Source organism: Onychostruthus taczanowskii, unplaced genomic scaffold, assembly GCF_017590055.1.
Source record: "Onychostruthus taczanowskii isolate IOZ18803 unplaced genomic scaffold, ASM1759005v1 scaffold1, whole genome shotgun sequence".
In the NCBI taxonomy this organism is placed as follows: Eukaryota; Metazoa; Chordata; class Aves; order Passeriformes; family Passeridae; genus Onychostruthus; species Onychostruthus taczanowskii.
The window spans coordinates 36022339-36049497 of record NW_024496525.1 but is presented as its reverse complement, the minus strand read 5'-3'; the positions used below and the strand labels follow the sequence as shown (position 1 = coordinate 36049497).

Here is a 27159-nt window from a genome sequence, read left to right as displayed (position 1 = left end):
ACCAGTTTGGGAGCCTTAAATCCCACTTTCTCAGTCGTGTTCCTTGCTGGTGATGGTCTCCTACTGCTGTAGTAGGATTGTCTCATGTGCTGCATCTCCTCTCCTTTTAGGTTAGTCAATGAAAATGAAGTGAAACAGTGGAAAGAGCAAGCAGAGAAAATGAGAAAAGGTGAGTGATGAAGGAATACACAGTGTCAACTCTAACCTTGGCTGAACAGTTACATACACATTTATTTATGTGTTTATTTATACATGTATCTGCAGGCTTTACTGAAGGGATGAGATAGTATCATGCCATGGGGCTGACATGGGAAATGGGCAAAACAAATAATATTTTTTCATGGAGAAGCTCCAGATGGGGTATTGAGGCACAGCACAGGCTCCCTTTTGTCTGCTGCAGTTTCTCTGCAGGGCAGAGTGGGGTTTAGCCCCCCCACGTGCTGCTGTTGGCAAAAAGGAGTGTTTGTCACCCAAAAGTGGTCTCCTGGGGCTGTTTCAGAGCACACAGAGCTACAGCAGAAGCTGGAGAAGAAGGAGCGGGAGTGTGACGCCAAGGCCCAGGAGAAGGAGGAGATGATGCAGACACTGAACAAGATGAAGGAGAAGCTGGAGAAGGAGTCCAGCGAGCACAAGCAGGTCAAGCAGCAAGTGGCAGATCTCACAGCACAGCTCCACGAGATGAGCAGGGTGAGACCTCAAACCTGCTCCTGCTGTGGGCCCAGACCCTAACCCCCTGCACGTGCTGTTGGGGTGATTTCAGGAGGCTGAGCTGCATGGGGGGACTGAGAAAGAGGCTTGTTGGAAGAGCCACCAGTGTGTCTGTCCCTAGTAATTGGGTGATTTTGCTTCTCAGCTGCATTGAGCCTCAGTCAGGAGTGTTGAAGTCTTTGAATGCTTCCTTAGTTTCCGAAAAATTAACCAAATTAAGTAAAAGTCAGCATGGGGGTATTTCTTAGGTGGTGTCACCCAGCTCCATATGACCAGTCCCCATTGCTCTTTCTCTCCCAGAGGGCGATCTGTGCTGCCAGTCCTGGAGGACCTCCCATGCCACCAGGAGCACCTGGTGGCCCTTCCCCTTCTCCAACTCCCGGCTCTCTTCTTCCCCCTCCACCACCCCCACCACTCCCAGGGGTATGTCCCCCACCGCCTCCCCCACCACCTCCTCCAGGTGGTCCCCCACCTCCCCCTGGTCCCCCACCCCTGGGTGGGCTGATGCCTCCCCTTGGACCACCCCCGGGCTTGGCCTTCAAGAAGAAGAGCATCCCTCAGCCGACAAACGCCCTCAAGTCTTTCAACTGGTCCAAGCTTCCAGAGGTAAGCTGGGCAATAATTTGGGCAGTGAGACTGGCTGTGCTGGATGGTGATATAAGGGCAGTGGGTGGGGACCCCAGCCTGCAATGCTCCCTCTGTCTTGCAGAACAAGCTGGCAGGCACTGTGTGGACCAACATAGATGACACAAAAGTGTTCAAAATCCTGGACCTCGAAGACCTGGAAAGGACATTCTCGGCCTACCAAAGACAGCAGGTAACAGCTGGCCCGGGGTGGGCACACCTGGGCAAGGTGCCACCATGGTGGGATCACCTGCTTTCACTTGTGGTCCCAAAACACATCTCCCCTCATTATTTCATACTAAAACCATGTTTGCCAGATCAGCTTCATCTGCTTTGTCCTCTCATCCATGTGCCAGAGCCTTGGTGATGAGGCAGCCGTTCATGGCTCACTGTGCCTGACCTGCCCTGCCCACACACCTGAGCACTTGCACCCTGAAGATGGATCACCAAAAAACACACACACACAAAAAAAAGAAACAGGGAATGTTATGAAAATAACCCCCAGATGTGGCCACAGTTGGGTAATATTTTTGGATTGCTCTTAACAGCAACTTCTCCATGTGTCTGTATTGGGTGGAAAATTTCTATCCCTCTCTGGCCAAGAAGGACTAAGTTTTGCCCACATCTACCATGGGTGGGTCTCTTCTTTTATTTTTGTAGCGAGCCAAGAGCAAAATGTGAGCTTTGAACAAATATTCCAAACCAAAATAATGTCATTGCAGGCAAAAGTCTCTGCTTTTTAATCTCCTGCTCAAGCACTGTAGCCCCAGTTTGGAAGGCATCAAAGCACAGAAGAAAATTAGACACTTCTTTTACCTCAGGCAGGGTGAAAATGGGCAAAATCAATGAGTGTTGCAAGAAGGCAGGAGAAAAAGCAAGGAGAGAGGCTGAAAAAGGATGTTCACCTGCTGAACAGCTGGCTGTATTCCTGGGAGGAGAGAGCAGCTTGTCTCCTTCATGCCAGGCTCAGTCAGAAGGATGGTGCCAGGAAGGAATGGACCAGACCCATAAGCTCATTAGGCAGTGTGAGAGTTTAATCTGTTCCAGAGGATAATTGAGGGAAAGACCAGGGTGGATTAGAGCAGGGTAAATATCAAGAGCAACCCACCAGAAGTACGTGCTGCCTGCCCCAGTGTTTTGGGAATAGGTGACCACAGCAATGTCTCTTTCTCCTGGCATTTTTTGAGCTTGACTCATGCCTACTGGAGGGCATGTCTGAGGACAAGAAGTGGAAATAGAAGAGCAGCAAGAATAGAAACCTGAGTGTCAGCAGGATGGTTTGCCCTCGGGCTTGCCTGCCCCAGCCCATGAGTCACCTGGTGTGATGCGGATTATTGCCAGGCAGGAATTTAAAAATAATTTGGCTTGGCTGAGGTCCTGCAGGGTGAAGTGGCTGGTTAGGTTTGGGGCCAGGAGGAACAGGGAGATGGTGCAAGGAGAGCTGTGACATGAGCTTACAGCCCAGATGGGATGAGGACCAGAAGGGAGCTGAATGGAGGAGCCAGGGGCTGGGACTGGCAGGAGATGCTGTGAGAGCATCTGAAAGGCAGGTGGGAAAGACAAGGCAAAATCCCACCTGTGAGATGCTGCTGGGGCTGGAGCTGCCCTTGGGGACATGATGCACAAGTTCCTTGTGGTTCATTTTGTGTGAGTGGAGCCATGGGACACATCTCCCAGGGCCTGAGGGATGTGGTTGTCTAGCTGGAAGTCCCCAGGGTGCTCCCAGCATTAGTCCCAGGATGGAGAGGGGGTGCATGGCCCTGCAGCCAGCAGCAGTGCAGGCACCAGTGTGTGGGGTTAGATGTGCTCCATGAGACCAGGAGAAGTGGAAGTGCTCCAGGCTGGATGGGGCTCTGAGCAGCCTGGTTGAGTGGAATGTTCCCTGCCCATGGCAGGGGGGCTGGTCTAGAGGATCTTTAAAGTCCCTTGAGCCCAAGCCATTCTGTGGTTCTGTAACACATGCAAACCATGGGGCTCTGTGTACATGGTGGGGGGCTGGGGGAGTGAACAGCCTGTCCCTGAGGCACGCTGAACTAATAATGGTTTCATAACTCACAGCATTTTCAAGCTCTAGCAAAACTTGGTTTCTGTCACGAAGAAGCAAGGGAGGAGCAGGGTTCTCCCTCCCTGTTCCCTGTCCTGGGCCACTTGCTCAGTGGTCATGCCTCTCACTTGTCCTGAGTCACATTATCCACAGGACATGGGGGCATCAGGGGCTGCCAGTCTGCCCATGCCCCCAGACAAAGCAGGGCTCTGAAAATGCATGGTCAGGGGGTGCATCCCTCTGGCCCGTGCCCCAGCAGGACTTGGGGACAGCAGGCAGAGGTGTGTGCACTGCACAGTGCTCTCTGACCCTCCCAGGGTGGCTGCTGTGGGGCTGCCTTGGCTGGGATTTGTCTGGTTTTGTTGCCAGAGCGCCTGGGAATCCCTAAGTGCTGCACAGACCCGAGGCTTAACCATGCACTTAATTTTAAGCATCTCTTTAAATGTTTTTCCCACATCACAGGCTGGGATGTAAATGCAGGCTATTAAGTGAGCTCTGCAGCTTTTGGGAAGGGCCCTTTCCATGTGGGGAGGACAGGAACCCTCTGGGCTTCCTGGGGCTCAGCCTGGGAGCATCCCTGCCTCACAAGGCATGAAGTTCTTAGGAGAGCCTGTAGCCTCCCAGCTGAGGCTCTGCAGATGTCCCTGTCCCCAGAGAAGGTCTCAGCCCTGCAGCTGTACAGAATACCAGCATTTACAGAAAAGCCAACAGGAGATTTTGGCTGTGGCATGAGAACTGGCAGCAGCTGTGGAAGGGTATGCGTGTAGTGATGGAGCAAGGCAAGTCCAGGACCATCAGGGCTTAAACTACACAAGGATTTGTGCCTCTGTCAGGATGTCTTGAGAGTCTTCATGGGAGTAGAGGCTGGGAGTGATGTTGATAAGTAGCAGTGACACAGCCAGGCCAGTTCTGGCAGGTCCTGCTGCGGTGAGTGATGTAAAAGAGTCAGGGCCAAGTGGAAAAAATATGTGTTGTTGAACCAGGGGCTTAGCAGTGAGCTGGGAAAGAATTCATCTCCCAAAAAAGGATGAAGGAAGTAAAGCCTCCAGCTCCTCCGTGCAAGGAAGAGTGACCTGCATAGGGGCCAGGGCTGGGAATTGTTTGTGGGAATGGTGACACCACATTTAAAGCTGCTCCTCCTTACACCATCCTGCAGCAGAGGCTGGATCACAGTTTCTGTGAGGGAGAGGGGCAGGGACAAGGCTGGTTTGAGGCAGAGGAGGAGGGTTTTTGTAGTGAACCTTTTCTCTACCTTAATGCATGAGGAGACCTCCCTCTCCTGGAGCAGGGCACTGCAAAGAAAGCCACCATGTCCTCCCTCTCCAGCAGCCTGGAGCAAGTCTGGGCATCATCTGAGGGTTGAAATGGAAGGAAAAGCTCCTAATTAGGGACCAGTTAAATGAAGATAAAGATACCCATTGCAGGTTGTGGGTGTGCTTTGTGCCTGTCCCACAAAGGAGACTGCTGGGTAGAGATTGATCAGTGAAACACTGATCCTTAGCCTTAACTGAACCAGAGACTTTTAGCCACAAGACTCTTGATCAGCAGAGCTCAGCCAGGAGAATGGGGAAGGAAAACCCGTGTGTGTGTGTGTGTGTGTGTGCACATGTGTGTGGTGCTGGCTTTACTGCACCTGATTCCATTCTGCTGGGGAGAGCCCAGCAGGACAGCCAGGCTGGGGAGGGGCATGCTGCTGGTGGGCATTGGGGTGGCACTTGGCCAGGCTGCCAAGCCCTGGAGAAGCAGGGAGGAGGAGGAGGAGGATGAGAACTCGAGGGGAAGCGTGTTGCTGTGGCAAATGGTGAAGTTTTGCTGCGGCCAGATTTGCTGTGGGATGCGCCTCTCGTTATTTCCACTTACAAGCCCTGTTTTTCCTGGCAGTCACATTGGCATTTCAGTCCCTCAGATGTGCAAGAACCAGCAATTTTCCTCCAGGCATGGCAGGCTGAGCAGTGCTGTGCCTTTGGGCCAGTAGCAGGGCTTGGCCAGCATCCTCCCACCTCATCCCGTGTCCCCTCCTCACCCCTGTGCACAGTGTCCCGTTCATGGAGCCTCCTCTCCATCAGCTCTCCCCTTCTGCACATCCCACAACCCACATTTTCACCTGCATCCTCCCTGTTTTGGCACTGGCACTCCCAGGTGCCTCCCCATGCTGCCAAACCCCCCCATATTGCACATTTCCCTTCTCTGTGCCTCAGTTCCCCCTGGTTTTGCTGTGGTCACTGAACTGCATGTGTTTTTACTGCCTTTTTCCATGCTTCTGCTATGGCTGTAGGACTTCTTTGTGAATGGTAGCTCCAGACAGGTAAGTGAGCACCTGCAGGAGTGTGATGTGGGCAGGGTGAGTGTGGGGCTGGGGACAGGGACACGGGGCTGCTTCTGAGGGGGGTTAATGTGTGACAGACGGGGTTGGATCAGAGAGGTGCAAAAATCACCAGGAGGAGCCGCTTGAAAGTTGATGCTGGGTAGGTTGGTAAGGCAGAACCCACCCTCTCTGCTGTCTCACCTGAGGTGAAAGCCAATATCTGAGTCCAGGGGTTGGATTTTTAACTCCAGCTGAACACAGAGAAGCTCCTACCCCTGAGCAGTTTTTGTTTTCAAAAGATGGAAATAAACCCACGGGTTGAAGCTCTCTGCTTGGTCAGAGCTGGCAAGGCACATGAGAGGGGCAGCTGGTGCTGGGTGACTTGGGGCTCATTTTCCATCACCTGCCTCTCTTCCCACTTCTCATATCTGCATGTTTTCTTTGTTGAAACAAGAAAATGAGTAAAAAAATGGTGATTTCAGTGCTCAGTCTCGGCCCTTGCGGTGGCCACGTGCCAGGTCTCCTACATCATGGATGTTTAGTGTGGATCTGTAGCGTTCAGGACCTTGCAGCTCCAGATTGTGTTCCTTCCAGAAGGATTGAATAGCCAGCTTTTAATTGATTAACCTTACTAAAATATGCAATATGGTAAATTAAAACCTGGGGCAACATGAACTCCTCGGGCAGCCCTACAAAGCTGCTGTTAGGTAGATCTGCCCATTTGCCCAAAACCACAACATTGTTACTCATCTTAAGGTAACATGTTTAAGCCACTTAGGAGATACAGGTGCTTATTCCACGCAATTCCTGCTTTCAAATCCCTTCTTTTGGGAGGATTTCACTGAAAAAGCTGCTGGTTGCTTTTGCAAGTCTGATAGCATGTGTTGGTTAGCTGGCTCGGGAGGACTGATGCATGAAGGGTGATCACAGATGTTTGGAGCAGGGGTGAGGAACAAGAGTGATGCTGAGTGTGTGCAGCAGCCCATAATGAAATCCTCTATGCGAGGGTTTAATGAAGTATCACAAGTATGTATGCTGAGAAAGCCAGCCTTTATTTATTCAGCAGCGCCCGTGTGTTTGCAGATTTTTAAATCTTCCCTGTCTGAGAAAATATTTACATTTCTAACCAGAGGCTTCAAAGCCAGCTCTGGTTTATGAAATGACTTACTGTGTTTCGGTTACAGGCGAGAGGTTTCACCCATAACCTGTGGTGACACTCCTGATTAATGGGGGCCCACTGTGTATCACACTGCTCTGTGCTGAGAGTACTGAATGTCCTTGCTGCTCCATGGCTCTTCTCCAGGCTTTTCTTCTTATTATTTTCTCGTAGAAGGAAGATGCCATCGATGACACGTTGAGTTCCCGGCACAAAGTCAAGGAGCTTTCTGTCATAGACGGCCGGAGAGCTCAGAATTGCAACATCCTCCTCTCCAGGTATGGTTAATGCCTTGTTGCCCTCTGGGGAGTGGGGGGATGCTTAATACCCTGCCCTGAGTGTGCTCCTCATCCCTGGAGCAGGGGGTTGATGACAGGAGCCAGTGCAGCAGGAGAGCCAGTGACACCTGAACCCAGCTATAGCTTTACACCCTCATGGTGGGGTGACCTGGAGGGGGGGCAGTGCCATTAAGTGGGTACGTGGCAATTTGGTGTCCCTGGAAAGCCCTCAGGAGGCTGGGATACCCAGTGAGCTTTCACAGGGGGTGGAAGGGGGTTGATTTCACTTCTTATCTTTCTCAGCCTGGGTTTTGTTTGCTCTTTGCTGGTGGTTGAAGAGGGTCTGTCTGGGCTGGGGAAGTGCTGGCTGTCAGCAGGGTTCAGGGAGCAGCAGTAATTCGGCCAGGACCTTGCTGCCCACATCTGAATTTTGGGAAGGGGATGCTGCCCTCTTACAGCTGCCCTGCTGGTCTGACAGCCTCCCTCATACTCCTCGCCAGGCAGGCTCAGCACTGCTACCAGCAATTTAATCTGATCTCCAAACGGCTGCCAAAATTACAAAAAATTGTTTTGGCAAGATAAACGACACCAATAAGACTGAATTCACTGAGAAAAGGGAAACCAGGTTGTGGTGGTCAAGGAAAGGATGAGCCATCAGTGTAGCTACTTGTAAAAAACCAGCCAAAAACCAGCAGAAAATGCCACTTGTTTCTGACTCACCCAGCAAAAAATAAACCCACCATCAGTAAAATTTAAAAATATTCATTCTGCTGTCTGGAGGCACAGAAGCTTCTGTGCCACCCAGGACTGGCCAGGATGTAGCAGCATGGCTGGCAGGTTGGGTTTGCAGCAGAGTTTGGTATTTTCCCAGACTGTGGGTTCTGTCTGGTCCTTCCAAGTAGGAATGGGCAGCCCAGCTGATTTCCTTCCCTAGAAAGCTTGGAGAGGCTGATGTCTGCAAAAAAAAAACCCATCTGGGTGGGTAACTCAGCCCCTGGTGCTTTTCTCAGAGGTGGCTGACAGCCTGTGGGCAGTGAGACTGATGAGTGCCACAGCATTTGGGGGTAAAACTGCCCTGGTTTTGGCTGGCTACTCTGGGCTGCTTCTGGGGATTTTTGTGCTTCCTAGCAGTCCAAATAAAAAAGGGTGATGATGAAAGCAGAGTTTAAAGCAGCAGGCAAATGAGTATGTCTGTGGCAGGCAGCTATTAGCAAGTAAAACGATGGGATTTGGGGCACTGGCTGAGCTGCTCCTGGCATACGTAGGCTGAGTGTGGAGTGGGTTTAGGTGTGATTCAGCCAGAGGTTTAAGTGTATATTTGGAAATTAAGCACACAAGTAAGTCCTTCAGTGGGAAGGGGAGAGGCCCAAACACTCAACTTCAAAGGCATCTTGCACATCCTACTGAGTGAAGGTCTCAATTTCATCTCACCAGCAAACCTTTCTCTTCCAAGAAAGCAATGGCTAGAAATGAATTGCCAGGAACTAATCCCACAAAAAAGGCAGGATGGAGGTTGCTGCCTGCCTGCCTTTCCCTGTGGGCCAGTTCCTAAGGGAGAAGCAGGATCAGACTTGCCCTGCAAGGTGGTCCTCAGGCCTCTGTATGGCTTTTCCCAGGCCCATCCTCATGCAGGGATGAGTGGCTTTGAAGCTGCAGCGACTTGTCCCAGATGCTGCTTTGGAAGTGCTTTGGAGTTCATCCCATGGTACTCCCCAGACCACAATTGAGCTTCTCTCCCAAAAATCCCTTTGGGTGATTTGATGTCAAGTGTATCAGAGGTGGGTAGGGATAAAGCCCAAGCATCCTTTCAGTATTCTCAGGTCCAGCTCCTGCGTCTCCAGCAGACTCCGTGTGTCACTGGGCAAACCCTTTTGCAGCTGCCCATCTCAGAGCTGGCCAGAGCAGTGGGTCCCTGGTCCCAAGTGTTCCAAAGGGACAGTCTGGCAGCTGGGCTGCTGCTGTCCCACCTGGCTTGCATGGCCACCACGGGGCTGAGCAGACTTTCACATGCAAAAGGACCTGCAGGCTTGGCCCCTGGTTTAGCCCAGACATTTGTGAGCTCACCAGGCATTGTCTGGCTCGCAGCGTGGAAAGATTACGGCCAGTGAGATACTTTATCTCTCTCTGTAGATTTATTTTTCTGCCTGTTTCCCTTGCTTTGGGAGAAATTACTACGCAGTGAGATCACTGGATTTTCCTCCAGCTTGTAATGCAGCACAAGAATATTTTTAACACTTGCTTTTTCCTTCTGTATTTTGGAGAACGCTTTGCTGATGTCAGTGCCTCACCGTGTCTCCCTCTGTGAACCCACCACGTCCTTGCTTTTGCTCCCTGTGTATGGGTGTGTATTTTTAGTCCTGTTTTCTGCCAGATGCAAATCCACCCCTCTCTCCATCGTTTTCCGGCTGTGCTGGCAGTGAATGGCTCGTTTGATTCCTCTCTCCCAGCAAGGCGACATGAGGCATTTTTTTTCCCCTCAAATGAATGTGTCTTTTCAGGGAGGGCGCGTCCCTTTCCCGGCGGAATTTGTTTTTCCCCTTCACACTTATTCCGTCCTCCGCGGGGTGTGACAAAAGCCACGCCGAGCAGCCCGGGCTGGCGAGCTGTCACCTCGCATCGCCGGGCTGCTGCCTCTAAATCCCTGTGACAGCAAGTCCTGTGACCTCGTTCCTCTCAGACGGCTCGCGTTCGACAGCTGCTGCCAACAATGATAATTATTGTGGTTATAGATAAGCTTCTAGCTTTCACTGGCCCCTTTCCCATCAAATTGTCTGAGAAGCTGTTTTCTTCTGGCGCCCCGCGCTTGCTCTCTGCTGATGCAGGGGCAGGCTCTTGTTCTTGGCGCTGGCTTGTGATGATTCCTGAGAAAAGTTTTAGTTTTTTTTTTTCCCAACCTCTTTCTTTTTAAATGCATTTTTATTGTTGACTGTGCTTTCAATGAGTAAGGGCTTAAAAAAGTCACCTTCATCTTCCCCCATCCTCCTGGAGATGATCATGGTACTTTTCTGTGCTTTGGGTGTTTGCTGTGGATGAGGAGTAGCTGCCTGCCCCACCCTCTTCTCCCAGGAACAATTTTTGCCTCCCAGGAATCCCCAAATGCCCATATCTAGCCAATGTCTGCTTTATATCAGGCTGGAGACCGGTGTTGGTGGTCTGAGCATTCCTGTTCCTGCTTGGGTGTAAAAGGAGTTCTCATATCCCACCTCGGATCATGTCCCATCCTGGCCACTGCCATTGTAAGGGACAGGTAGGGTGACCCCAGGATGTGACTGCTTGTTACTGGAAGCAGCAGAGGGGATATTTTCTAAGGATTCTGGATTTCTTCCTTGTATGATGACCCCAGCAATTGTCTTGGCCTTTTGCTCAGTGCAATCTTGGAGCTTCCTCCCCTGGCTGAGGTAGATTTTAATTCGTTCCTTAATTAACAGACTCTCTCTAGGGTTCTCCCTTGAGGAGGAGGTCAGAGAGTGCAGGATGAGAAACATGGGCTCATAAGGAATGAAGATTTACTTACCAGGTCTGTGAGATGCACCTGTCTCAATAAAGCTAATCCTTCACTTCCAGTCTTGAGCAAAATATTCCAAGCTAAACCAAGCCCTCGCTACCCTGGCCTTAGAGACCAGAACCCTTCCTGTATCAGCTTTATCTTCCAAAAGCCAACTCCACAGTCTCAGTCTGCTCCCTGAAGAGATGTGGGGGTGAAAAACACCCTCCTTGTTTAATTACTCAAGAGTGATCAAGTCAGCTCCCAATCTTCTTCTTGATCTGCTGATCAGGTTGACTTCCAAGGTCTCACATCCTGCTGTAGGGTGTGTTTCTGGTTTCAGCTCATTCCTTTGAGCCACATCCAGTGTTTCAGCATCACTTGGCAGCACTGATCACTGATACTGGGGCCATGGGGTTCCTCAAACAGGTCTTTTCAACTCTGTGGTTTTTCCCTGCATGCAAGTACAGGGAATTACATTTTTTAAGCTGGATCTGTTGCAATGGCTTTAACCATGACTGCACGCCAGGAGAGAGAGAGGATGTGAATGGAGTTTCAGGAGTTTCTGGGCTTTCCCTTTATGTAATTTAGATTGTTTTATAGACCACAATGCAAAGAATAAGAAAAATACGTGTGGTTTTGCAATCAAAGTCCTTGCAGGGAGCGGTTCCTTGCAGTCAAATTAAAGTGTAATTAATGGCTGCTGTAGCCCAGGAGGAGCCAAGGGCGTCTTTCCATCTCTCTGTTGCCTCAGCTCAGTGTGGGCTGCTGGCAGAAAGATCCCTGCCAGGAAAGCCCAGCCTGGTGGTGCTCACTGTGACACAGTGGTCTGTGGTTTTGCAAATCTCCAATTTGAGGCTGCATCTTCAATTCCTGTTAAGTGAAGTAGAGGAAGAAGAAGGTGGAGAAGAGGCTGGTTTCCAGCATCTTACACTTCCAAGAGCATTGAATCCCCACCCTTCCAAAGAAAACCAAACTGATGCGTTTCCTGGGATGCTGAACATCCACTTATCCAAATTTGGATTTCTTTCTAATTTTTTCCTAGAGGAAGACTCCAGCCAAAGGTGATCAGGAAAAGTGGGAGAGACAGTGTTTGAATCCAAGAACAGCAGTGGAAATTTGCCAGATCTTCCTTAAGGGTTGTGGCAGTGGGTTCAGGGGCAGTGCTGAGCTGCACTCCTGAGGCTGGGCTGGGCTCTGTTGCCAGTGGGAATGTAACCTCACTGGCCCTGTAGCCTTTGGGGCTGCTGGAACTGCAGGAGCAGCATTGCTATGGGCAAGAGTTACATCTGAAAGTTGGATATCTAATGTACTGCTTCCAATCCTTACATAAAGTACTGTTAAACAGGGAAATAGGGAATGGCAGCTGCAGTGTGGGGAGAGGGAATTGGTTTGGGGTGATTTGACCCCCTATTTGCAGCAGGGCCAGGGCTGCTCTGTGCTGTGCTGAGCCTTGGCAGAGCACAGTCCTACCTCATTTCTCACACATCCTCCTTCATAACATGCTGGATAGCACTGTTTGTGATGCTGCTGCTGCCTGGGGGTTCAGCTGTTCGTGTTGCACAGGTGTGTAAGGAAACTCTGCTGAGCCTTCCCTGACTGCTGGGTTGGGAATAACTCTCCTTTCCCTCCACCTCCCAGGCTGAAACTCTCAAATGACGAGATCAAACGAGCGATTTTGACGATGGACGAGCAGGAGGACCTCCCAAAAGACATGCTGGAACAGGTGGGCAACGTGTCTCGTGCTCCTTTGTGGCTGCCTCATGCTGAGACAATGCTGTGCAAAGTGCTGGGGACCAAAAGTGCAGCTTTGAGTGTGCTGGGCCCCAAATTACTTACCAGCCCCATGTGGAAAAACCACCCAGGTGGGCTGGAGCAGCAGGAAAGCAGCTTGGTTGTGGCATCAGTGCTGGGAGCAGCATGGCCCCCATGTGCCATTCCTGTACCTGGGTCTGCCCTAAACCCCGAGGTGGGGTCATTTTTTCTTTTTGTGGCTGCAGCTTGAAGTTTATGCTCAGAAGTGGTTTATTTTTGAAAGGTTTGACAGTGTTTTTGCAGTCCTCGAAAGGGGAATCCCATTTTCACCCCCTATGAATCCCTTTGGAGGCATATTATTCACCTGTCCTTAAAGCTGAGCTGGTAATTGCACTTTGAGCAGAGATGTGGGAGGATTCATTTCACAAAATTTCCATCTGCTAATAAGTAGAGTTGCAGCAAATGGGAGTCCCTGACAGACATCTCCTCTGGCAGAGCTGATGTTGAAACCTCCTTGGAGCAGACTTAATTCATTTGTTGTAAAAGCTGAGTGATGGCAGGGCAGAGGCAGGAGACACTGACGTGATGGAGTAATGTGAGGAAGGTCACAGGGACAGCAATAACACTTATTTCACAGGTGCCTTGGGGTCACTGTCTGTACATGGTGAAAACGTGTTAGACTCCAGGAAATAAATCACTCTTTAGCTCCTGAAAAACTGTGCATGGATCTCATGCCCACTGCTGTGCTTTTTCCTGTTCAGCTCCTGAAGTTTGTTCCTGAAAAGGGAGACATTGACCTACTGGAAGAGCATAAGCACGAGCTGGACCGCATGGCCAAGGCTGACCGCTTCCTCTTCGAAATGAGCAGGTTGGTGCCTCAGGGGACACATTTTGGCCAGTGGCTGCATGGGCTGGTCAGGAGGTGGCTGTTCTATGGAGCCTGCTTGGGAAATAAGCCCTTCTTACTGTTTTTCACATCAAGAAATGAGTGGGCCAAGCAGACAGGAGGGCAAGCAAGGTGCTCCAAATAACAAAGATAATTTGTGATGTTCTGGTCCTAAAATCAGGGTTGTGCTCCCATACAAGCAGCAACTGGACAGAGCAGGGGAGAGGGATGGGGAGATGGATTTTGTAGTGGTTCTGGGTTGATGGTTAGACTAGATGATCCTGAAGGTCTCTTCTGACCTTGATGATTCTGAGATTCTGTCATCTAACCTGGTCAGGTGGAAAATGTCCCAACAGGGCAGAGATGTTGCAACTAAATGATCTTTCAACCCAAACCATCCTATGATTCACTGTGGCTGGTGGGATTCATTCATGGCCCAGGTGGGAAGTGCTGTTAGAATGATAACACAAAGCTCCTTTTCCTTTCATCCTAATGAATATTCAAGCCTGATGTATGTACATTTTGCCCTGCTGTGTAGATAAGTCCCACTTCTCACCTCAGGACTGACTCATCTCCAGGGCTCCGGAGACTATGTGAGACTAAAAGGAAATGTAATTTCTTCCTGCTCCTGGTAGCAATCATTTAAGACTTAGGAGTCTTCAGGGATGAATAACCTTATCTATTGTATGCACATCCTCTTGAGGTGCCGGGTTAAAATCTTATTTGAAGCTCCTTATTTGAATTGCACTGAGCATTGAGCTCTTAGAATTTCTTAGCTGAACTTCAAGCCAGTCACTTGTTGGCAAGGTCAGCGAGTTTTACAATTGGAGATTGCACTGGGAGATCAAAAATAGAAATGCTGCTGTCCTCCCTGAGCAATGCACTGATGAGCATCACAGTGATGGGCTGTGTGCTCACTGAGTGTCAGAGGCAGGCAGGATGGAGCTGTGGAGCTCAGACCTGAGCCCTCGGGGCTCAGTGATGCTCAGAATTAGCTTTTCTATCACAGGTCACCTTTCTTCTTCACATGCTCTCACCCAAGTGTTGCTCCCATGCCTTCATCCTTTGGAAAGGACAATGTGCTGATGCAAATGTTTTCCTTGATTTCCAGCACGGCTTTTTAATTTTGCCTTGTGGTCTGTAACTGAGTGTGATGTCTTTGTCACCTCTGATTAGTTCAACAGTGTAGCTCATGGCTCTGTGTGTGAGCATGTCTCCCGTGGGTCCTTGGTCCTAGTGACTCAAATCAGACTGCCATGTGCATACAAGTGAGATCTTGGTTAGCATAAACACAACTGACATGAGCAGAGCCATCACTGACTTGCCCAGGAAAGGGGCTTTCCAGCCCAGGCCATCAATCTGATGATCAGAAGGTCCAGTTTCATTAGTTCTGGTGATAGGTGAGCCTCTCTCCAGCTGCAGCTCATCACAAAGCCATAGGGAGCCCAGACCTCATCAGCACCTTTGGTTAGGAGTGGTTGTGAAAGAACTGTTTGTTCATATTAATGGGGTGTAAAGATCTACTTGTTGAACCTGCTGAGTTAAGGGGATAGGCTTAAGCATGTGTTTAAGAACCCACGGGGATCCACCCCAGGACAGCTGTAGCTTCAGTTGTCATTTTCTCCCATCCCAGCACAGTTTCGGGGAGAAAAGGGATCATTATTTTTTAATCACCTGGCTCAAGTGTGCTTTGTGAGCACAGCTGTGAGCAGTGGAGCAACAGAGCTCTGCCTGGAGCAAGCAAAGCTCAGCCTGCTCCTCCTCTTTGTTTTCCAGGATAAACCATTATCAGCAAAGGCTGCAGTCCCTCTACTTCAAGAAGAAGTTTGCAGAGAGAGTTGCAGAGGTCAAACCCAAAGTGGAAGGCAAGTGACAAGACCTGCTAAGGGACTTTGTGCCAGCACAGGGATCACTCCCAGGAAGAGCATCCTTTGTGTCAGGATGAGCCTGGAGAGGGAAGGGAAGGGAAGGGAAGGGAAGGGAAGGGAAGGGAAGGGAAGGGAAGGGAAGGGGTTAGTGGTCACTCTTTGGGGGTACTGAAGAGGTTGCTGGTGGGCTGTTGTGGCAGGGGGTAATGTCCTACCCGCCTCTGCTTTCAGCCATCCGTGCTGGCTCCAAGGCAGTGCTGCAGAGCAGCAGTCTCCAGCAGCTCCTGGAGGTGGTCCTGGCCTTTGGGAACTACATGAACAAGGGCCAGAGAGGCAACGCCTTTGGGTTTAAGATCTCCAGTCTCAACAAGATTGCAGACACCAAATCCAGCATTGACAAGTGAGCAGCCCCTGCCCTTATCCTTGGTAGCATCCACAGGCCCCAGGGGTGTTGGGGGGATGTAGGGGTCATTAGCATTACCTCTGGGACATGGGTAGGTGGGAGCAGTCCCCTCCTCCTGCTGCCCAATTTGGCACACCCAGTGATGTGAGTGTGCATTTTTTTGAGCAGGACAGCTTTCAAGGGAAGCCAAGCTGCAGATCAGCACAGTGATTGATGGGGCTTTTCCTTCCTGGGCTGGCTAAACTGCAGCCAAGGCTGATTAGGATGATCATCTTCCAAATGCTTTTTAACCCCTTTGGAGAACCCAAGAGCCACAGAAAAGATTTCCAGGGACTTTTCTCCACAAGAACTCCCTCTGCCACTTTCCCATGCTGATGCAGCCATTGCCTGGTTTGCTCTGCCCTGCTGAGCTCTGTTCACAGAGCAAGAGGATCTGGGTCAGGTCTCAAACCTGCCTGGTCTCATCCATCAGTAAAGACAGTGGAGGACAGGAGCAGTGATGCTCAAGTCACCTCCCCTGGGTTCCTCCTGTGGAGAACCCTTCCTTGCCCTGTAGCAGTGCATGGGACAGACCCCATGTCCCCAGAGAGGCATCAAGCAGCATCCTTGCAGAAATCCTCAAATAGGTCATTACTGTGGTTTTACCAAGGGTTTTGACTGAACAATGAGCCCCACCAAGATGCTGCCACACTGACCTCTCTGCTCCTCTCTCCTAGGAACATCACCCTGCTGCACTATCTCATCACTGTCGTGGAAAAGAAATATCCCAAAGTCCTCAGCCTGCACGAGGAGCTGCGAGACATCCCACAGGCAGCCAAAGTCAAGTAAGCAGAGGTTGAGGTGGCACTTAGGCAGCCCTGGGAGCGCCTCTCCCCTCATTTCAGCCTGCTTGTCCATGTCACTCACCCCAGCTCACCCTCCTGGCCAGATCCTGGCTGCTGGGCTGTATCCCATGCCATGGCCACGCTGGCCCAGAGCAGCCCAGGACTCAGAAGCAAACATCACCTGGCAGCTTTAAATCACAGCCCTCGCAGTGAAGGCTCTAAACTTCTGAGCTTGGGGGAGGAGAGCTGCTTGGAGCAGCCGCTTCCTGTTGTTATCTCACCGCAAAAGCATTTAATTAATTTCTAATGGTACATTAAGTAATCCGGGAGGAAGCGGTTGCGGTGTGGCTGCAGATAAAGGGCAGCTGTTTATCTTCATGTGCCAGGGAGGCTCTGCCTGCAGCACAGGCAGGACCAGGCAGCTGTGGGAGGGACTCACCTGCATCCAGGTCCTTGCTGCCTCTTGTTCTACCAACATGGAGTTTTTGGGGTTTGCAGCCAGCTTTTTAACCCTGCCCAGTGACCTGTTGGGAACAGGCTGCCCCAGTTCAGCAAAGCCCTTAAACAAACCTGAACCTTTAAGTTCAGGAGGAATCTGCTGTTGCCCTGCAAAGCTCTCAAGTATGTGCTGAAGTACCTCTGAAATCAGTGAGGCTCTGTTTTGGTTTTAAACTCCAGCTGGAGCTTATGGGCTTTGATGCTTCAGGGATGTGAGCAGCAAAGATCACAAATTTCTGCAGCCATTTGTGTTAGCTGTGGACATGAAAAGAGGCAGAAACTGCACCCCTTTAGAGAGGATGCAGCTAGAACAGGTTACCCAGAGAAGCTGTGGATGCCCCCTCCCTGGAAGTGTTCCAGGCCAGCTTGGATGGGGCTTGGAGCAACCTGGGATAGTGGAATGTGTCTCCTGACAGCAGGGTTGGAACTGGGTGGGCTTTGAGGTCCCTTCCAACCTAAACCATTCCATGATGCTGTGAAGTATACGTGGAGTTTACAGTGCCTTAAGGGTCTTCCAAGCTTCAAAGCTGTCTTGTAGCAGTGGTGGGGGGAAGATGTGTACTGGACAAAACAAGGATCCTCACGTATAAAATGTAAAATAATCACTAGCCATTGGGGTTGAGCACAGTGACAGGACAAATCTTGGGGTGCAGGGAAGAGTATTCTTCTGCCAGAGGGTGGTTGGGCACTGGAACAGGCTCCCCCAGGGCAGTGGACACAGCACCAAACCTGACAGAGCTCCAGAAACATTTGGACAATGCTCTCAGGCACAGGGTGGGATTCTTGGGGCTGTCCTGTGCAGGACCAGGAGCTGGACTTGGAGATCCTTGTCAGTCCCTTCCTACTCAGGATATTCCATGGTTCTGTGGGTGTGTGGTGCTCAGTTTGTAGACATCAGCTGAGGGCAGGGCTGAGCAGGACATGCTCCATGCTGGTGCAGACTCTGGCTTTCCCATGCTCCTGACCTGCAGCTGTTGCACAGACACGCGTATGCGAAAGAAAACGCCTACACAGAGGGCTTCTTTACCCGCCTAAACTTTTATCATTTCGCTCTAAACTGGACACCATATGTAACATTTGGGTTTGGTCCAATCTATGGCGAAACCAAAAAGTTTCTAAGCTCTGGAAAACCCTGAATTCCCCCCAGTCCTGCAGCTGTGAAGCAGAAATTGCTGCCTCTGTCAATCCCACCACTAGTAATGAACTGCCGGAGCACAGGGCTCCCAAAACTGCATTTTCCCAGACTAAACCTGCCAGGAATGCTTGCCCCATGACCCAGCATCAGCATTTCCAGGGACCCCAGCCCTCGCACAGACACCCCTGGAAAGGCATCAAGCCTGTGGTCACCGAGGCTTTGTGAGAAAGCTTCCCCTGACATAGTAGTGGTAGAAACCCATAAGCACTTGAATTTGAAGCTCATCAGGGGCTTGAGCCTTGTGTAAACAAAGGCAGCGCCAGATGTGGTGATTTATTTTTATTTCTCTATATTTGGGCTGTCTCCCTTTGTGAAAGCCTCACTGCTCCTCAGAAGGATGCTTTGCCTGGTGTTCACCCTGCCGTGGTACCCTGAATAACTCTCCTCTGTGCACTGGGACAATGATCCCATCTACTCCTGGACCTGAAGAGAAATCTATGCCCAGCAAGGCTCTCTCCTGAGCCATCCTTTCACTTGGAGAGGGCTGGAGGCTGCTGAGCTTGCTAAACCTGCACAGTCCCCTTGATGAAAAATACAGAAAAGCACTTTGCTTTGAAACAAGCAGCTGCAGCCACTTTGAGATAGTCCTAGCAAAGAGGCTGTCAGCCTGATTTGCTGCTCGAGACACGCTGATCTGCAAAAAGGAGGCAATGTGGGCAGGGTTGGGGTCTTTTCAAATGAAAAATACAGAAAAGCACTTTGCTTTGAAACAAGCAGCTGCAGCCACTTTGAGATAGTCCTAGCAAAGAGGCTGTCAGCCTGATTTGCTGCTCGTGACACGCTGATCTGCAAAAAGGGCAGGGTTGGGGTCTTTTCAGTGGGAAAACCATGGTCAAGTTGGTCAGAGAATTGGAGATTTTGCTGGGAAAAGCTGAAAATTAACATCCTGCTATTTCCAACAGCATGACTGAGCTGGAGAAAGAAATCAACACTCTGAGAAGCGGCCTGAGAGCAGTGGAGACTGTAAGTATTATTTAAATCAAAAATGGTCCAGCCTGGCTCTGAGCAGCACTGCATCCCTCCTTGGGGAGGCAGGCCAGGGAGCTCTCAGTGAAGCTGCTTTTATCTCACATCCTGGAGATCTGTTTGTCTTTCCTTCCTGTCCTGCACATGTGCCTGTCCTCTCAGGGCTGTTTTGGCTCTGAAGTTACCATGTGTGATTAGGCACACTCATGGTTTATGTCTAACACATCAAAGGAGGCTGAGTAAGCCTAGTGATGATGCCCAAGGAGGACCTGTGACGTGCAGAGGAGTCTCCCTTTGGCTGTAAAAACACTGAGGGTTGGGGAGCACTTCTGCAGCATAGCTGGAGTGGTGATGAAATGGTGGAGGTATCCCAAAGGACTCACTGTCTTGCTGAATTATCCTGCTTCCATAAACTTTCCTGCAGGATTTGGCTTAAAAGCTTACTCCAGGCAGTGTAGTCCAGGATGTCATGCATGGCAGGGGGAGCAGCAGTGGTGGTGCCAGCAGAACCCCTGGCACTGATTCAGGCACACTCCCAATGACACTACCAGAGGCCAATGGTATTTGTGTCCCTCATCAGCCAGGGCCTGACTAGATTTACCTTTTCTCCCTGCAAAGGAATTGGACTTCCAGAAGTCTCAGGTTCAGCAGGCTGGTGACAAGTTTGTGTCTGTGGTCAGCCAGTTCATCACATTGGCCAGCTTCAGCTTCTCGGATGTCGAAGATCTCCTGACAGAAGCAAAAGAGCTGGTAAGGCCACCAATGTCCCTGAGATCTGAGCAGCTTTTCAGCCTCACCTCCTTCTCCCTGGCTGTACCCATTGTCCAGCTGGCACTGTCCTTCTGACCCATGCTTGGGCATTATCATGGACCTCCCTGAGGCCATGGCTAGCCAGGCCACCCCTGTGGCCTGCTGATGGTAACCTGGCAGAGATATTGTCTGCAGTGAGTTAGCACTGGTGACAAATGCTCTGCAAACTGCATCATCTTCTGCTGACTTGGCTGGATCTGGAGGAGAAGGTCTGGTTGTGGTCCCCAGCATCTGTGGAAGTCCACTCTGAAGCAATTTTCCATGGTTGTTGGAAGGGCTATGTGGAGTGCTCCAGCTCTTTGCTTTTTAAACGCATGTCCAGATTGAAGTTGTTGTTCTTGTTTTCTCTTCGGAAAGCAGAAACATCCCTGGTTTATAAACTTTATATCACATGAGGAGAGCATTTTCAGCCTTCCCTCCCCCACCAGAATCTCATGTAACATGGCAGAGAATTGTAATATCTTGATTAAAATCACCAAGATTAACCTCAATTATATTGACTTATATAGTGGCACTTCTCAGATTCCTCCCTGCATCTTGAAGTGTTAAGTCTCTTAAGTAAACAAAGAAATAAAAATGCACTAAATGTCTTTTGAAGAGCCAGGGGCACCCCTGCAAATAAAACTAAATCATACAGGCAGGCTTTAAAAATGTTCCTCTTGGTCTACCCTGCAATATCAAAGCAACTAATAAATCTGTTGATGCTTTGATTTTGTTTTTCTTTTCTTGTAAGCATGCTTATCTCCAGAATGTGCCTTCGCAGTTTTAACAAACTTGCTCTGCACAAAGAGTCTCCTTCAGACTGGAAGTGAGAACAAAGAGTGTCAGTCCCAAGGACAGCTCGGGGGCTGCTTGGGGACTGGGACATGTTGGCAGATTGTGGATGTCCTGTCCTGACCTCTGCTACGGCCTCATTCGACTCCCTCACATTAATGGTGTGCAAACAGCACAAGAGGCAGGAAAACTCCCTGTTTCCCTGCCCAGGGCTGTGCCTGAGCCTGGGCAGAAATCTCTTTTAGAAGTTTCACCAACACATTTGGTTTCAATAGCAGAGCATGTGGCAATGATAAATAATACCCCAAAAATACTTCAAAGAAAAACTTAAAAGTGCAAGTTTCCCTTCCCCTGCCGTGTTTACTATTAGTTTTATGTCTTCAGTCCCACAATATTTTGCTTCCTTGTTTTTATTGCTGCTTAGTTAATAAAGTGGAGCTGAGGCAGGGGAGGCTCAGCAGAGCCAGAGGCAAGATGGGGAGAGGGGGCTTGATAGTGATCCTGGTCTTGCAGGGCAACAGGTAACTCAGCTTTAGATCAAGGCTTGATGATGCAAAGCCCTGCTGTGTGCTATGGTTCCTGGAAGTGTTTCACTCTGCTCCATCAGGTTGAAAGTTTCACCAGTCCAGTGGATTTATCCAACACTGGTGCCCCTCTGTCTTCTCTCTTCCAGTTTTCCAAGGCCGTGAAGCACTTTGGAGAAGACACAGACAAAATGCAGCCTGACGAATTCTTTGGCATCTTTGACCAATTCCTTCAAGCTGTGACCGAGGCCAAGCAGGAGAACGAGAACATGAGGAAGAGGAAGGAGGAGGAGGAGCGCCGGGCACGCATGGAAGCACAGGTGAGCACACACCAGCAAGTCTGGCAGCACCTCCAGAGCATCTGGGAGTGGCAGCCATGTCGTGGTGTCCCTGTGGTGGTCAGGGTGGCATGGGCAGCACTGAAGACTGGAAAGGGAACTTCTGTGGTCTTAGACCCAATTGCTTTTCACTTTTGATTACTTGGTTAATGACCTTGGTTTGGGGAGATCTTGCAGCTGAAACGTGCAGCAGAGCTGGTGCTGTCTGTTGGCTGCTGTGACCCACGAGCAGCAGCCACAGGACTGTGACCCTCAGCCTATGGGTTTTATCCCAGAATCTCAGAATCATAGAATGGTTTGGACTGGAAGTGACCTAGTTCTACTTCCAACCCCCTCACTGTGGGCTTGGACACCTTCCCCTAGACAAGGTTGCTCCAAGCCCTGTCCATCCTGGCCTTGGAGCACTTCCAGGGTTGTGGTCTTTCAGTAACCCTTACCAGCTCTCACGTGCTAAGCACTGTGGTGGGTAACAACCCCTATTCCATGAGTTTGGGGATCACCATGCATGTGTTGGGCACAACCACCTGTGTGAGACTGAGATGCCTTCTCTCCCCCGGCACCGCGACGTGCAGCTGAAGGAGCAGCGGGAGCGGGAGCGCAAGGCGAGGAAGGCGAAGGAGACCGGGGAGGAGAGCGGCGAGTTCGACGACCTGGTGTCGGCCCTGCGCTCGGGCGAGGTGTTCGACAAGGACCTCACCAAGCTGAAGCGCAACCGCAAGCGCATCACCAACCAGCTGGCGGAGAGCGGCCGCGAGAGGCCCGTCACCAAGCTCAACTTCTGAGAAACAAACTGACAGCAAAGCCCAGCAAAAGACACGTGGGTCAGTCTTTCTGAAGTGGCTATGGTTTTTTGTTTGGTTTTTTATTTTTATTTGTTTCCATGACACTGCCTTGCGATTCCAAGCGGAACAGTGGCACGCTCTCTGTCCCCGCGGGCGAGTGTGTGTTTGTAGATACTGTGTATATAGTCGGGTCGGGGGGTGTGGAGGGAGGTGCGTGGGCAGCTCAGTGCCAGCAATGCCTCCTCCCCACTCCAAAAAGTAGTTCTCCCCATGCACAAGCACAATGCCGCGTCCGTGGAGCAAGAGAGGACTCAACCCCAAGCCGCCGGTTGTCCCCATGGTCCCAAAGCCAACGGGGAAGCTGCCTCCTGCTGCTCTCCTGCTCAGAACCCTCCCCGGGGCCATTTGCAGGGGACCCCTTGCACACAAGCCGAGCGGTTTAAAGAAGAAAAGGAAAAAAAAAAAAAGCAAAGTTGACTGAACTTTAATCCATTGTTTGTTTGTTTGTTTTTTCTCATTGTTGTGATTATTCTGAGAAACTCGCAGATCTGTGCGTTCGCGCTGGTTCCCGAGCTCGGCGCCGCGGGTGCTCCCGGCGATGCTCTTCCCGTCATCCTTGGGAAATGCTCTTTTTCCTCCTGCTGCCACCTTGCTAAAGGACAAACTTTACCCCAAAGTGCTTCTCGCTGTAACGCCACACTGATGTATTTATACTTTTGCAACGTTTTCTGGCCCAAGACGGTGGGAAAGGTTCGGTTCTCGGAGGAGACGAAGAGCATAAACTTTTGCGTTGTAACTTTTGTTCTTGCTTTCTGTTCAATGGGACAAACTGTATCCTCTGTCAAGGTGGGTCAGGACCAAAGGTCTCTGAAATACAAAGGGGTTGGGGTAAAACCCAGCAGCTTTCACCTGCCTTCTTTTCCTTTTTCTTTCTCGGACACACAGAAGCAGCAATGCCAAGAAACACTCGTCTCTTAGCCAGGTCCTTTTTTGACTGGTTTGCTGTTCATTGTCATTGCAAATTTGTAAGCAGAACTACCTGTCAAATGTCAGTCCAAAAAAAAAGAAAAGACAAAAAAAACCAATAATAAAAGTAATTCAGAGCTCTCAGGGAGTAATAATTTAAGGGTTTAGAAAATTAAGAATTGGAGAATAAAAAATAACCACCATTAACATATTAACATTTCTATTCTTAAATTATGCTGAGTATATAGAGGACTGTTACTTTTTACTTTTATTTATTTGTGGTATGTTTTATAAGAAAGCAAAACAAAACCTTTTTATACCACCAATACTTTTGTGATCTTTTTTTTTGTTTGTTTGTTCTTTTTCCTGTGGAGAGATGAGTTTGTCCCTGTTGCACTAGATATTAACACTATTTGAAATAAGGTTGGTCGTTCTTTTTTTTTTTTTTGTCAGATAATCGGTATTACTGGTGGGTATGGGATGTCAGTTAACTATATGTACTGTATAGCAAAAGTGCTGTTTAAACTAATTTGTATAAAAAAAATATGGTTCTAAGCACCTGAAGGCCACAGGGTCTGTGTGCTGAGTGAAAGCTGTGAAATCTCTCTCGAAGCAGAGTTGTCAAGAGCTGTGGTTTTACCATTTTGTTCTTTTCTTCATTGCGATGTTTAACGCACTGTAGATTTAAAAAAAAAAAAAAAAGAAAAAAAGAAAAAAATACTTTCTGAGTAGCATTTAAAGCAGTAATAAATAAAGCAGGTAAGCGCAAAAACAAGGTCCAGCACCTCATAGCCAAGCAGCTGCAAAACCTGCAGATTATGTTCAAAGGTGGAGTTAAGCACTTTGCTTTAAGAAGGAGGGGGAAATAAAGACAAAAGGTAATGATAATACTATTCCTTAACTAAAGTGCCTCTATTTATATTTTTTATTTATGGCTGATAAAAATGGGGCTGATACAATTGAGGGAATGGACTATGGGGGGAATTGAAAATATATAAAATAAGAAGGAAAAAAAAAAAAGGTTAAAAAGTTTGGCTTCTGATGGTTTAAGGAATGGTTGGTCACACGTGTTTAATTGGGCAGGTGGTGGGGTCAGAAAGGGCAGTCTCCTCCTGGGGTCCCTGGGTGCCAGCACCCACCCCAGCTCCTGCCTCTGCAACCCCAGTGCCACATCAGGACCTTTCCTGACAGATTTCCTCTTGCCCTTCCAAACCTCTTGGGTTGTTTGTTTTTTTTTTTTTTTTAATTGTTTTACAACAGCCTGATTATCAGGCTGACTTTGCTATGTCTTTGTTTTCTTTCAAAAAAAAAATAGAAAAAGGAAAAAAATATTATATCTCTATAAATAAATACAAAGGCTGTGTGCAGGTAATTCCATGTGCCATTGTTGAAAACTACTTTTAGATTGGTGCTGGTGTAAGTAGCCACTCTTTTCTCTTGGGTGTGTATTTTAAAGATGATTTTTTTTTTTAATAATGCCAAAAACAAAACAACAAAAAAAATCCATAATAATTTGTAAAAGAAAGTTTATGTCTTGGACCTTATTAGCTTCGTAGTGACTAAGGTAGTCTGTTAGGTGCAAGGATGTTAGTAGTTCTAGCTAGTGGGAAATGCTGTGTAATGTTATGAGACTGTACATTTTCTAAGATGGCAATATGCAATAAAGCAAAACGATTTCAGTGAGTGTACACGGCAGAGGCGTGAGTTATTTTTAGGGGGAAAAAATCGGATAATTAGGAATTGAGGCAGGTGTTGAAAAAGAGGCTCTCTGAGGGTTGCTGGTTTTTGGGTGTGTTTGCAGGCATTTCTGGGGTCAGGTGATAACCCCTTCACCCTTTCCCTGAGTGCTGGGTTTTAGGAGGCTGGGGTTTTTCCACCCTGCTGGGTTTAAGGCCGTTGGGTTTTTCCACCCTCCAGGATTGCAGCATCCTCATTGTCACCCACATGTGGGTTCTGAAATGCCTCCCAGCTGGTGAACCGGTTCGGTTCTCCTTGTTTTGTTGTTGCTGATAACTGTTCCCACCTTGGTGGGAATTTTTGCAAAAGCCCACTGGGGCTTTTCCAGCATCCTGCGTTGAGGCAGCAGCTAGTTTTGTATCATGGGATTGGATTCTGTCTCTTTTTCCAGGAGATGTGCTGGCTGGGCTGGCCACTGTGCCTCTAGCTAGCCTATCTAGTAATGTTTCCTTGGCAGTAGCCCAAACCCCTCCTGGCTTATTCCTGCTCACCTTTTCCTTTCCCACACACCTTTCCATCCAGGCTGTGTTACTTTCTTTTTCCAACACTCTTGAGTGATTTTTGCAGCACTAAGAGACACCCCCAGACCCCACTGCCCATTCCAGTGGGAGCATCTGCATTGTGCTCTGACCCGTGGGCTTCCCATTTTGGGTTGGGGCTGGCAGGGAGCACAGATTCCATCACCACCCCTGGCAGCCGTGGGCTGGTGATGCCATGGGAAAGCAGCCCAGTGCTGGGTGATGATAGGACCCAAGGAAAACAGGAATAGCTTCAACTTCTCTTCCCATCATAAATCTCTGTGTCCCCAGCGTAGGGCTGGTTGGGGTTTGTCCATAAATAGATGTGAACAAGCTGGCCAAACCCCACAAACCGATGAGGACCTGAAATTCTAGTTTGTGATTGCAGATTGCAGGTTTCCTGGGTCATGCCATTGTGTGACACAGGATGGTCTCCAGGATGGGAGCAGGGGGGCTGTGGGAGATGTGAGCAAGGTCAGGACACAGCTTTTTATTCAACCAAGATACTTGATGGGAAAAGATATCCTAGTAACGTTCAAGCTTCCCCGCCTTCAAACCCTTCCACGTGGCTGGATTAGCAGCATCTATTGTTTAAGAATACAAATTTCAGGTACAATGTTTGTCATCCCAGGGGAAAGAGGGCCAGGGTAGGCACTGTGCTGGACTGGCACACCTGTGCTGTGTGAGTCCATGCCCACTGATGTCCTGCCTGGCTGGGCTTTCACCTGAAAAAAGGCTCCTGTTCCCCAAATCCTGGCTGTTCCTCCTCTTACAGCCATGAGCCAGCACACCCTTGTGTGCTGGATGGTCCAAACCTGCCCAGACCCACTGGTGCCAGGGAAGCTGCCGGGTGCGGCGCTCCTGGAGGAATTGTCCCATGGGGCCACCCGGCTTGGTGGCACCGAACCTGCTGAGCCAGCCCTGGCTGTGCTCCGCTCCAGCCCGGCAGCTTTCCCTGCTGCCCAAGGCTGGGGCGACAGGAGTGTCAGGTGTCACCTCCCGCACCCAGCCTGTTATCCCTGGCATCGCCCCCAGCTGGGAAAAGATGAGTCAAGGGCTTGTGGCAATGCCTGGTGCAGGCACGGCAGCACTGCAGCATTGCATGCAAAGCTCAGCTCAGCAAGTAGGGCAGGCACGGCCACATGGGGAGACACACCCGGCTCCATCCCGCTGGCAGGAGCTGCTGGACTTCTGGACTATTTATTAAATCCCAAAAAAAGGGGACTGTGGACCCAATGGAGCTGTCAGACTTTGATAACCCTGCTGGAGGCCCTCGGGAAAGGGTAAGCAAAGCAGGGATGTTGCCAGTTCTGCTCCCAGCTGTGCTGTGGGACCCATCCCCACTGTCACTGCCCCTGTGTCACACCTCAAGCAGATGCTCTGGGGTAAAATTACACTTTGCCATCTTCACTATCACACAGCCTGATCAAACCTGCAGTCCTTGTGCAGGGCTGGCACTGCTGGATTGCCACAGGAACAGGCACAAGTCTGATGAGGAGCAACTGGGAGAGCTGGGGGGTGCTCAGCCTGGAGAAAAGGAGGCTCAGGGGGGACTTTCTTACTCTCTATAACTCCCTCACAGGAGGGTGGAGGCAGTGGGGGTGGATCTCTTCTCCCAGGTAACAAAGAACAGGACAAAAGAAAGCCTCAAGTTATGCCAGGGCAGGTTTAGATTGGCTATTAGAGAATAGTTCTTCATCCAAAGAGTTACCAAAC

The 27159-nt window shown here is 49.8% G+C and overlaps 1 protein-coding gene across 3 annotated transcripts in view; it reads left to right on the top strand.

The window, feature by feature from the left end:
• DAAM1 (dishevelled associated activator of morphogenesis 1) overlaps positions 1–24869 on the top strand; it is a 91240-nt gene extending 66371 nt beyond the window's left edge. For all 3 annotated transcript variants that reach the window (XM_041398441.1, XM_041398462.1, XM_041398452.1), the window contains exons 13-26: positions 111–169; positions 500–687; positions 1009–1314; positions 1418–1525; positions 7012–7115; positions 12241–12325; positions 13116–13222; positions 15017–15105; positions 15340–15508; positions 16228–16335; positions 18931–18991; positions 19613–19744; positions 21252–21422; positions 22013–24869. In XM_041398441.1, the coding sequence (XP_041254375.1) occupies positions 111–169; positions 500–687; positions 1009–1314; positions 1418–1525; positions 7012–7115; positions 12241–12325; positions 13116–13222; positions 15017–15105; positions 15340–15508; positions 16228–16335; positions 18931–18991; positions 19613–19744; positions 21252–21422; positions 22013–22222 (1897 nt within the window). In that variant the 3' untranslated portion in view covers positions 22223–24869. The remainder of the gene's footprint in view (positions 1–110; positions 170–499; positions 688–1008; positions 1315–1417; positions 1526–7011; positions 7116–12240; positions 12326–13115; positions 13223–15016; positions 15106–15339; positions 15509–16227; positions 16336–18930; positions 18992–19612; positions 19745–21251; positions 21423–22012) is intronic.
• Positions 24870–27159: the final 2290 nt, after the last annotated feature.